This window comes from Ambystoma mexicanum, chromosome 10, assembly GCF_040938575.1.
Source record: "Ambystoma mexicanum isolate Mex_15411 chromosome 10, UKY_AmexF1_1, whole genome shotgun sequence".
In the NCBI taxonomy this organism is placed as follows: Eukaryota; Metazoa; Chordata; class Amphibia; order Caudata; family Ambystomatidae; genus Ambystoma; species Ambystoma mexicanum.
In genome coordinates, this window is record NC_090932.1 from 310006964 (window position 1) to 310019304 (window position 12341).

The 12341-nt window shown below is 48.7% G+C and overlaps 1 protein-coding gene across 5 annotated transcripts in view; it reads right to left on the reverse strand.

The window, feature by feature from the left end:
* The window catches only part of GIGYF2 (GRB10 interacting GYF protein 2), a 2415541-nt gene that overhangs the window by 1328296 nt on the left and 1074904 nt on the right, over window positions 1–12341 (reverse strand). For all 5 annotated transcript variants that reach the window (XM_069617902.1, XM_069617899.1, XM_069617900.1 and 2 more), the window contains one exon: window positions 3753–3938. In XM_069617902.1, the coding sequence (XP_069474003.1) occupies window positions 3753–3938 (186 nt within the window). The remainder of the gene's footprint in view (window positions 1–3752; window positions 3939–12341) is intronic.

Sequence of the window (12341 nt, forward strand, 5' to 3'; positions counted from 1 at the left end):
CTGGTAGCTGCCTCCTCTGCCTTGGCCCTGACCACGGCTGGGAGTCCTGTACCATGTGCGACGTGCTTACACCACGTGCCCTGAAGGAGGGAGCTCTTCGGAAGTTTGCCTCCAGAGGACTCGAAGGAGTTCATCAGGACAAGTCCAAGCCCGAGGTAGGGGCACTGTTTTCATTCACACCTAGAGCGGGAATGACATTTCAGGTTCTTGTACCAGTGCAGGTACCGAGGCTACTACAGCTACCGGCCGTCAGGCCGAGGGTTTCTAGAGCCGACCAGTGACTGCGCTGAAGGGCCACAAGGCTCTATTACCGGGTCTACACCCGAGGGGCTGAGGTCCGAGGGGGCACCTGTATGCACCAAGTAGCCTGCAAGGGCGACTCCTCCCCCAGGAGGCGTAAGAGCAGGAGGGACCTTTCAGGTCCTAGTACCAGTGCAGGTACCGAGGCAGCTGCAGCTACAGTTACTGGTTGCCAGGCTGAGGGGTCGCTGGATCCTACCGCACACTGCGCTGAGGGCCCGCAAGGTTCTGTTAGCAGTGCTAAAAGGATAGGCTGGTGGAATCCGTGACTTTTCCCCACTTTTTAGGACTTTTCGGTTCATCCTTACCACGTTTACCATGTTTGGCTACTGGTCAAGCATAGCGTCCCACGAGATTTTCGCCATCTTGTTCTTTAGCCTTCTTCCTGGCCTGAGAGGTCAGGAAAATCCTTCCAAGGACTTAGAGTGCCCTGGAAAGCAGAAGCTATTGGCGGGATACTGGAGGGCTGGGATTGTCTGATCCCAATCCACAAACTGGTTTCAGTGTGTCTGAGTCGTATGCATGAACGTTCTGGCTAGTGATCCTGATTGGACCACTGCTGGGGTGTGTGTGTGGGGGCTAGTCCTATCATTGGCTAGTGAGGGCAGCTGCTCATATCTGGCTTTTAGGATAAGAAGAGGACCCCTGCACCCATTCCTCAGAAATCCTGGAGAAACCTGAAGGAGCCAAAAATTCTATCCAGCTGCGAGACCTGCGATGAAATCGGAGACCCGTCCGAAGGAAGGCTGGCTAACAACTTCTGCTGCGGTCCTGGAGGAGCCCTGTCTTGCTGAAGATATTTAGCAGTACGGCAAAGGAGCTGCGATGCTTGGAGTGCAGGGAACATCCATTCCTGAAGTCTGCAAAGTACTGTGCAACCAAGAGCTTTCGGCAGTGCCCCGGGACCATCCTGTGGCTAACCAGCTCCAATTTTGGGATACCATGCTTCCCGCAGCTCCGACCAAGGTCCGACATGGAACTTGGGGGATCCTCAGCTGGCCCTACAAGACTAACCTCTGCAAAACTTCGGTGTCCTTGCGTCAAGGGGACCCAGGATAGGAGGGGAAAGTCAGATTGCGGCAGTTGAGTCCCTTTGAGTCGCTGTGCTGCGGTGACCACAGTCCGAAATCACTTACCTGACCCAAGTCCAGTCCTGAGAGGGATCCTTCATCGAGTTTTGCTGCATACTTCAATGGAGAGTCCTTGCAAAAGTGAAAGACACCAACCGCAGATCAGCAAGAACCTGCAAACCCCTGACAAACAAGGACTGTGACTTTCAGCAGGTAAAGCAACCTCAGGCCCTCTTCCTTTGTCCTGCCAGGTCTGGGGAAGAATCGGAGTACAGATATTCTTACCTACCCCTATACTCCCATTATAAGTCAATGGGTTTATAATAAACTTTATTTTAACAATACTGGCATTGCCAATGCTTGCTTGCGCAAGACTTCTGAAAGTTGGGGCTACTGCCGTTAGCACTTGTACTCTGACAATTAGAACACTGCACTGGACCCCAGAGACCCTACCTGCACTTTTTCCTGCTTCAAAGATTCTGTGGAACTTTACCTGAGCTATTGGGCAAAAGGCCCCAGACAACTTAGGGCTGGACAATTTAAGTTCGGGATCATTCTCTGTGTACCTATAAGTGCATAATATAATCTTACCTTTCCTTTGCATGAGTTTGTGTTGAATATTAAGTCCTTTTAATAAGTGAATGTATACATGTATCTATTTTTACTAGTGTGTGATAACTCAACTTGCTAGTAGACATTTTTCTATAGTGTGTTTGGGATAATAAATAATTGTATTTTTATACATCCTGTCGAAGTGTAATCTGAGATTCCCATAGTGTGAACGGCCACCTCGGAAGAACTAAGCCTGGACTGCCTGTCACTGCTACCTGAACTGGTTTGGCTGCAGCACCCCATAGTTGTCCAGTCACAATATAGGTTGGCCTGCTATACAACTGTGCACCAGGCCAGAGAATAGAAAATCAGTCCTAACACTTAGACTTTTTGCAGCTCAGCACCACTGTTATGCACGCTTAGAAAAACCCTCAATACAGGCCTTTCTGGAGGCAATAGAGTCAGTTCAAACAGGATTCGACCCCCCCCACCCCCAATTGTACAATCACAAGTGCTGTTTACAGAACTACAGTGCAAGTTACTGTATTGGCTAAATGCATAGTGCCCCCATCGAGAATGCGTTAATTTTAGTTATGCATGCCTGGCACAGGAACAGCCCTACATCAGTGATCTCTGTTTAACTACGCTGTTAATAAAGCACGAGGCAGAGTTATCCTGTGCCAGTGTTTTGTAAAATAAATAGTGAGGCTAAACTGATGCATTAGACTGTAGTGCTGGTTTAATTTTGCTGCAATGCTATCTGGTAATTTATTGCTTTACACTTTGGCAGGCTTCTCCGGTGACTAGCGCTGGAAAATTCAAGATTGTGCTCTGTTTCGATACTGCTGCAGTGCGGTATGGGAATTTTAATGCATCTACAGTCCTCCTGTCACATGCTTTGGGGATTAGTGCCGCCATTACCTGAGGGGCCATTGGTGCGGTCCCACTGCAACCTGCTTATCATCCTGACAGTGCACTGGTCCTTAAGAGCATTTAGCTGATCTACTGCCAAGACTGCACAAGAGTCGCACTCTAGTGACTAGTGTCATATTTAAGAATTTGCATCAGTCCTATCCTGCCACTGTACAATGGTGATTAGGTACTAGATGGAAATTACTGTCCTTGCACCAAGGCGGCAACAAATTGACATATTTTGAGGCCACAGGGCCCTCAGATAATATATTGGATAATTGCAAAAGAGGTAGGCAAGCAGCTTCCTTCTCTTCCCCTCCCTAACGTGCTACTACATCTCACCTCCTTGTGCTCTGTTCATCCAAGAATGGCTGCAGGCGCATAGTTGACCTCTGCATGCCTGGGACATGGCACACAAGTCATGTGGTAGCCTTTAGGAATGCTGGAATCTTGTTTTGCAATGAGAGGTCTGCCCTCTAGCTGTCTAGCTGTACATGTGCTCCGACACCCCCTAAAGTCGGGGTGTTGCCACACATCTGATAGTCAGCAGTTTGCTTGAAGGTCAGACGGTTTATAAAAGGAACAAAACAGTAGTATCATGTAAGAAATCCTGCCTAACATGCGGAGCAAGGGAGTGAGGAGGACAAACAAGGGCATTTCAACAAAAATCACAAGTTCAAATGACCCCCTTCACTGGAATGCACTTCTTTTGGCACATGTATTTCAACCTAGGCCACAGCTAATTTAGGAGAGAAATGTTCTGTTTGCTTGCATAGGATTTATATCAAGTTTTCAAACTCTGCTCTGCTCATGCCTTATAGTCAAGGAGCACAATTTCCTTTCGTCACGCTCAAATATTCCATTGTTGCATCATTTCTACCATGTCAGTATCCCCATAATTGAAACCCAGTGTCTCACCTGGACTAGGAGGACGTGGCCACCGATCCCCTTCCTTTCGGGGCACAGTGGTCCGCCAGATGCCACTCTCTTCATCTTCTCCACCATTCATTTCCTCCTTCAAGTGGCGCCAGTTGTCACTCTCAGAGCGGGTGAATTCAAGCTTCTTGCCTGCTGTCGTACCACATTCCTCAAACGTAGGCCTCACTGCAAAGAGGTTAACAGCACAATGAACAAGATTCTAAAATGTTGCCGTCACAGCAAAGAGATCAAAACTATAATAAGACATGTTCTAAATGGTCTGCATTACAAAGAAAGCAAGGGTATGTTAAATAGAACGTCCTAGTAGCATGCCTGTCCAATTCACATATTAAGGCAAAGAAGGGTAGACAAAGAAACAGCCCTCAATATATGCACATGAGCATGCACCTCACTCCAAAGCAAATAATACTATCTCGCCATAAGGACTAGTTTCACAGATGGCATAATAACTTCAAATCGGAGATGGTTCAAGGTTCTTGGATTTAATTCTTTCTTTGAGGGGCCTACGATCGTCTCTCATCTTGATAAGACACCCCCACCCAAGTCCAGACATCAGTAATCCCTGGTTAATGCTATTGAAACATTCAGCCCTACATTCTAAAATGCTAATTCTGGCTGAGAGGATGGTATAAATGCCAGCTTTCTAAACTCCCTCTGGTACATTGTAACTATCCCTACTCTATCCAAATGTTAGCGTTTTAAAGGGACTTTGGGACAGTGCTGTGCATTCACACTGTTGGATTCAAGTTATTTCTGACACGACCACTCTCACCACCTTTCTACTCTCACTAATTCGCCCCTCCTCCCGATTCCTCCAAACAATCTCCCGGCCTTAGGATGTTTCACTCCTCCCAACTCTTGCCTCCATCTGTTGATGTCACTCCCTCCTCCACACTACAACTACTCCAGATCACTTTTCTCTCCTACAAACTAAAACTACTACCTCAAACCTACTACTTCCACAAAGCACTTATCGCTCCTGCACACTACTACTCCCTCCAACTTAACTTGCCTTCCCCCAAATCACTACTCAAGCACCCTTCTTTCACTCTGACACACTCGCTTCACAATTACTCCTTACACTCCATCCTCTAAACCATCACCACATAAACACGCACACTCAAACCACATTTCCAATTCCACTCTAGCAAATACCCTCCCCTGCTTCACAATCCGCCTCCACAATCCGCCTCCACAGTTCACCCCCACCATCTACTTCCTGCTGGTCACTTGCTCATCCTCTACCTCTGACCTCACCCTGGTATGCCACACTTCCTGCTTTCTGCCCCCAGTTTATAGCTCCCCGTCTCTCCCAGGATTGGATAGCTTTCCCTGGCCAATCTCGGACGACTTAACCACCTATGGATGGCCAGGGAGGGGTGGGGGGGGGGGGTAATTGTGTATCACAAATTCATAAGGAGTCCTTCCCATGTTCTCCATGTGGGATCAACGTGCATTTAAGATGGAGGGCATAGAGGGCCAAGGTTTATGTTCGTTGATCGGTATCCATTTCCAGATGGTCACCCGGTAAGATTGTTTGGGGAGATTGGGTCCTTCGGCCTCATTTGTGCCTCCTGGTCTAGACAACCTTTAGATTTTTGCATAAGCTCCGCTCCTGGGTGTTGGTACTCCCACAGGGTTTTCGCTCATGAGCGTGGCATCTCCCTCTTCATGAGGATTGTCAATTCTGCATGCAGGTTTCTAATCTCTCTTCTAATGCCCTACGTCCTGTTGGGTTTTCTCCCGTTCTGATAAAGGCAGGATGTTTCTTCAAGAAATGAAAGAAGACTGGCAAGCAACTTCCAGAGGCACTGTATGAGCTTGCAGTGGTCTGCAGACAAACATTTTGGTGGGGGCGGGGTGCTGCCGAGCGACCAAACATAGCAGTCGAAGAACTCTACACTTAATCTACTTATAATTTATTATCAAGGTGGTGTGGCGCGAGATAGTGCACTCCAAAGCCTATGCCCTACTGCAGAATCTCCCAGGTACATCCCTGTAAGATTTAGTGTGCATCCAAGCAGCGGAGAGTAGGATCCGTGGCATGGACGGGGCAGCGGCCTTGAGGTGAATCGTGTCGCCCGCATATATGGCGGCCGAGCCCTGGCTAAGGAGTGTGAGGTTGTGTGAAGTGCTGGATCAAGGGCGCTGCAGACCAAGTAACTGGCCGGGGTATTGGGGGGGAGGGGGACCACCTGGCCATGGAACTGATGTGTGTCGGTTCTGGCTGGGGACCTCACTGTTCTGTGGCTCTTTTGACCTTTGGTGGTGGCGATTGAGGGGAGATTGCAGGACTGTTGACTGTTGAAAAAGTCCATATAATGATTTGGAGATATGCCACATGTTTCTCCTGTGTTAAGGTGAGTGACTGTGGAGGACGTCTGGCCTGCTCCGAGAACTTGGGCTGGTGAATTAAGTCTGCTAGAGGCTTTTTTAAATTCAATCTGTACATGTCAGATTTTATGGCTGCATTACAACCTAGCTGGCTATTTGATAGGGGCGTCTACTTGAGCTCTCAGAGTGGTTTTATAATGGTGCACAGTGGGGGCAAAACGCAAGGCAGTCTTTATGCATTTCCTAGGAAGGTGGCCAGGATCAACTGGACAGCACCTGAAGATTTAGCTGTTGAGTCATGTTCTGAGGCATCTACAGCCCCGTATATGAAACAGATCTTCTGCAGCATGCAGGAGGGTTCCGCGTCCATCAATGTCAAGCTAGAGGATATAAAAACCAGCATAAGCACATTTAAACTGGATAAGGCAAGCACATGCATAACTGACTAAAAACAAGGATCGAGCAAGCCAAAGACGAAGTAACAGGGCTGCACTAAATTATTTCATCCTTAAATAAGAACTTGAAAGCAGTACAGGTTAAGTGTGAGGACGTGGAAAATTGTTTCATGCAGAATAATGTGCACATAGTTGCATGCAAGACTGATCAGCAGGGATTGGTTTGTGGCAGTACTCAAGGTGGTCATGTGCTCCCCTGGACTTTCGCTATACTTCAAGGTGGAATGGGCGTTGGTACCCAGGCATCTCCCCGCCCCATCATTGTATGCATCCTGAAATGAAGTGTTACTCACCACAGTGACTAACTTACTCCTTGTCCTTAGTTCCCTTTCATCCATCCTGCATGGGCATCCCTCGCAAGGGACGGGGCTGGAACTGTTTTCACCAGAAAAGTAACACTCCCTTTAAATTTATAGGATCGTGGGAGCGCAGGCTTGGTAGCATTCACTCCCTTAAACCCGCCCACCAGCGCCACACCTCAGCCCCCTTTAATGTGTTGGCTATATTAAATTGTTTAACAACCCTGCTCTTTTTGGGGAGGGGGATGGTGGGACATATGGAGGAAAGGGGACTAAGAGCATGTTAATCACTCCAGTGAGTAACGCTTAATTACTCCTTGGTCTGGTCCCCTTTCCTCCATCCTGCATGGGGATTACCACAGACTAGAAAGCCCTGAGTAGGAGAGTGATTGTGGACTCTATGCAAACAGGTTATGCAGAACCGACTGCCCGAAGGCAGCGTCAGCCGGAGCGCTGGTATCCAAACAGTAATGCTTGCAGTAGGCTGATGGGGTGGCCCATGCAGCTGTCCTGCTGATCACCTGCTGTGGCACATGGCGTTGAAAAGCAACCGTTGCTGCCTTGGCCCTGATTGCGTGAGTGTGCATGTCCCTGAGAACTTCCTTGCTCTACGCCTTGCACGCCATGTGGATGGCCGCGACCATCCATCTGATTATAGATGCCTTGGACGCTTGCTCGCCTGGTTTCGATCCTCCGAAGGTGACAAAAGTGTCTGATCTGGGGAAGTCCTTAGTCCTGGCCAGGTAGAACTTTAATGCTCGTCTGACGTCCAGACAGTGGCACACCTTTTCTGCCGGATTAGGGAAGAAGGTGGGGAGCACAATCTCCTTGTTGAGATGAAAAGAGGAGACAACCTTTGGGAGGAGCCTGGCAGGAGTGCGAAGTACCACCTTGTACCGATGAAACTATGTACGGCTCCACAGCCACTAGAGCCTGAATCTCGCCGATTCTGCGACCCGAGGTGAGCCCCACAAGGAACGCTGTCTTGAGAGTCACTCATCTGATGTCTACTGTAGCCATGGGCTCAAAAGGTTTGTGCGCCAGGGCGCTGAGTACCACATTAAGGTACCAGACTGGATGCGGGCACCTGAAAGGTGGGTTCAGTCTTGTTAGCACCACTAGAGGTCTTTTCACCACTGGGTTGGATAAAAAAAAGAATACATATCCGAATTCCTGTATGCCCATATGGCCGCCAGTTATGCGTCACAAGTGTCCACCTGTACGCCTGATTAAGCTAAATAAGCTGAGAATGAGAGCACCTGGTCTAGCATGCAAGCCAGTGGGCCCACTTCAATTTCTTTGGCCCAGTAGCAGAATCTGGTCCATTTGCTCCTGTACTGCTTCCGAGCAGTCTGGCTCCTGGCATTTTGGATGATTTCCAAGTTGTCCTGAGACAACGGAAGATGTTGAAGTGTTACCTGCTCAAGAACCAAGCGGCTAGGGCTAGGTTCTCTGGGGAAGGGTAGATCACTGCTCCCCCTCTATACCAGGGGAGGGTCCAGCCCTAGAGGGAGGGGTACCAGAGGTTTGTCCAATAACTGCAACAGGTCTGAGAACCACAGCCTGGCAGGCAACTGCAGAGCTATTAGAATGAGGCATTGCTGGCAGGCTTCCCTGATCTTGCCGATGACCTTGTTGAGAACGAGTGGGGGGTGAATGGGGGGGGGTGGAGAGGGGGAGTCGGAGGGAACACCTATGCCCACATTCCATTGAATTGAATTAGTAGGGCGTCCTCCGTGGAGTCCCGGGCACATCCGGGTTGTCTCAGTCGCAAACCGGTCTATGTTCGGGTGCCCCCACCTGCTGAAAATGTCCATTAGGACCTTCCTGTTCAACTGCTGCACGTAGTTGTCTGAACCCAGCTGGCTAAAGCGGTCATTCTCCAGGTTCGAATCTCCCGGAAGGTGCACTGCCCAGATCCAGATGTCCTGTGCAATGGCCCACTCCCAAATGACTATCGCCAGCCTGCACAGAGGTGGTGAACTGGTGCCCCCTGTTTGTTGAGATAATACATAGTTGTCCGTATAAATGCACACTACTCTGCTCTTGATGGGAAGAAATGCCCGAGTGCCAGCCAGATGGCTGGCATTTCCAACCAGTTGATATGGTTTTGCTGGTCACCTCTTTACCATAAACCATGCACTGCATGTTCGCTCAGGGTGGTCCCCCCAACCCCTGTAGGGAGGAGTCTGTCGTAATGCTGTGATCCGCCTTGAGCGGTCTGAAGGGTTTGCCTGCCAAGAGGTTGGCCTCCTGCCTCAACCACTCCAGGTCCTGGTACAGGTGCACAGGTATGGTGCTAGCTGCCACCTGAGCTCCCGAATTCCTAATCCCAGGAGGCCGAAAAGTGTAGCTGCAGCTGCTTCATTCATAATCTGGGGTAGGAAACCACCAGGAGACAGGCCACCATTACACCAAACCAGTGCAGATAATGCCATGCCCTTGTTACCATCCTGCTGAGGAAGTGACCCGCAGCAGCCTTGATAGTTGTCACCTTTTCCCTCGTGGGGAAAACCAATTGCCTCTGTGTGTCCCATTGTAGACCTGTGAGTGGGTGAGTGGGTGGGTGACGGTGAGTGGGTGGGTGAGTGAGTGAGTGAGTGAGTGGGTGGGTGGGTGGGTGAGAGAGCATGGGCGCCTGTGTATCTCTCTTCTGGAAGTTGACTGAGAACCCCAGCTCACAGAGTGTGCTCATGGGCCTGCCGGCTGAAAACCCGACTTGTTCCGGAGATCCTGCTCGGACTTATCCAGACATCGAGGTACATGTATACATGATGGCCCACCGCATTCATGAGCCTTGGGAAGCCCCTGGGTGCTGATATCAGGCCAAATGGTAGTATTTTTTTTTTTTTATTGAAACGTCAGTCTGAAATGTCACAGCGTTATTGCAGTGGCATCAGACTTTTATTACAACATTTCTTTACAGTTGATCACAGTGATCCTCCTAAAAAAAAAAAAAAAAACAGAAGAAAAAAAGGAAGGGAAACAGCCAGTGCCAACATTCAATCACTCATCAGCATCTTAGTTTAAGATGTTGTAGTTAATTCTAATGAGTCCACAGAGTCAACTATCGCACAGCATAGTTTCACGGAATTGCCAACCATGGCATATGACCACCAGTCTCGAGACTCTGAATTCGCAGGACTAAAGTTTCCAAGGTGCAGCATTCGTTTTGACGTAAGCTTCGTGCATTTTGTTAAGAGATGTTCTATGGATTCAGTTTCGTTCAGACAAAAGCGACACTTATCAATTACTTTTTTTAGATGACGAAGCCGCAGCGTCGCTCTAGTATATATAACATTTAGGCGAATTCGCAAGAACTGTTCACGGTGATGTCTAGACGGGCAATTTATTAGGTAGCTACATGGAGCACCCAGCTTGTGTTTGCCTATTCCGGAATCCAAAGTTGAGGCCATCTTAAGCCGTAGCTCATTATTCTGTATCCAATTTGCAATTTCAAACTTTTTTTTCACTGATTGCGGTCTCATTATCAGATCATCGATATTCAACTCAGCACAAGCTAAGATCTGTACGAGGCGATGTTTCCACTCTTCAAGAAGATTTGATTTACCTGTTCCAGGTCTTGTTGAAAAAATCTGATAAGCAGGTGGAATGGGCGTAGTAATCATCTTCCGGAATGCCATCAAGGATTTCCACATGACTCCGGCATGTAAGGAAATTAAGGACAGCTCATATCTTAACTGGATCATTGAGATGTAAGTTGGCAGCTTCAAGACACGCCGCCAGAATATGCCTTCCAGTTTCTGCCAAAATGTAACATCAATGCTCCAACCTGCTTCTGATCCGAAATCCATGGAAATGGAGGATGGCACAGGGGCAATGCACTGGTCTTGGAAGCAAGACCACGAAGAGCCACAGTGGTTCGAATCCCGGATCTGTGCTTCGAAACCAAACTCGGGTATGGAATTAGGCGCGTTATAAAAAAATTAAAAAAAAATTATAAATAAAAGTGGCCCCATGACCCAAAACCCGATGAAGGGTCAATGAGACTCTGCTATGGGGAAAGAGTAGATATACCTCCTTCAGATCCAGGGAGCACGCCCAGTCTCCCTCACAAAGCGTCTTTGCTATTAGAGCTGGCTTCATGCTTTTGAATTTCTGTAGAAGCAGGTATAAGTTTAAGGAGGATAGATCTAGCACCACTTGCAGGCCAGCATGGTGGCTCTTCTCAATAGCAAAATGCCGTAATAAAATCCCAACCCCTGTTAGGGGATTGGAACCTGCTCTACCATCTCGCTCGCAGTAAGCGAGCAAATCTCAGCTAGGAGTAATGATGTTCTGATCTGTGGGAGGGTGGCGGGGGGGACAAGGACGACGTGGGATAAGTAGCTGGAAGCCCAGTGAGATTGCAGGAATCACCCAGGTGTCCGCAAACCGTACCCTCCAAGCCTGACTGTGGAGAGACAACCTGCCCCAATTCAGGTGCTGTGGATCTGCAACGTCCAGTCATTGCTTTTTTTTGGTTCTGAGGCTGGCTCCTTGGAGGGGGACTGAAAGAATCCCTTATGCGAGGACTTTTGATGTTTTAGCCTGTGCTGGCCTGGAGACCGGTCCGGCGTCCTGGCGGTCTTCGAAGCCCCAGAACCCACTTAAGGGATGGCCTTTGTCCAAACTAGACTGGCCCTGCCCAAAATTCTTGGCTGCCGGTTTGGTAAGAATAGCCAGTGATTTGGCTGTCTGGGAGCTGCTTTTTCTTTTTGTCCAGCTCCTCGTCTGTGGTGCAGTGGAACAGGTCACCTCCCTCGAAAGGGAAATCTAAGATTCTCTCAAAGTCAAGATTGAACTTGTTGCCCCCAGCCAGAGTGTCCTTCTCATGTCCATGGCAACACAGACGGCTCTACTTGCCATATTAATGAAGGTAGCTTCCATGATGCAACACCACCAACTTGGCTCCTGCCAGGCCGGCTTTGACGGATTCCTGCTTGTGGGTATGGAGGTCCAGCAGGAGGTCCGCAATTTCCCTCTACAGCCTATGGAGTTGCCCACGAGCCAACCAATATTAAGGATCTACACCATTCAAACTGGCTGGGGAGGTCCAATCATTAACGGCCTCAGGCCGCCACATCTGCCCAGCAACAAAATGTGGTCTAGGACCATAGTCCCAGCAACCGCATTCAGCCACACACCCATAACACTGCTATGTCTGGGAAAACCAAGGCTTTGCCCAGGAAAGGGATTACCATAGATGTCATATCCGGCAAAAGATGGCAAGAAGGTAGCCAAAAGACAAGTTGGCAAAACGACAAGGCAACATCTCGTGGCAAGCACATTTTAGAGTATTCCTTTTCTTTTTACTCTAAAAGGCATTATGCAGTAAAATGGAAACGTGCATGTGTAAGTAAAAAGATCACGGCTGAAAAATATCTGCTGCGAGCAGCCTGTCTAGGATACATCATGCAAGTAACCATAAGGTTACTTAAAGAAAAGGGAATACAAAGTACCCCTACCACACCTCACTA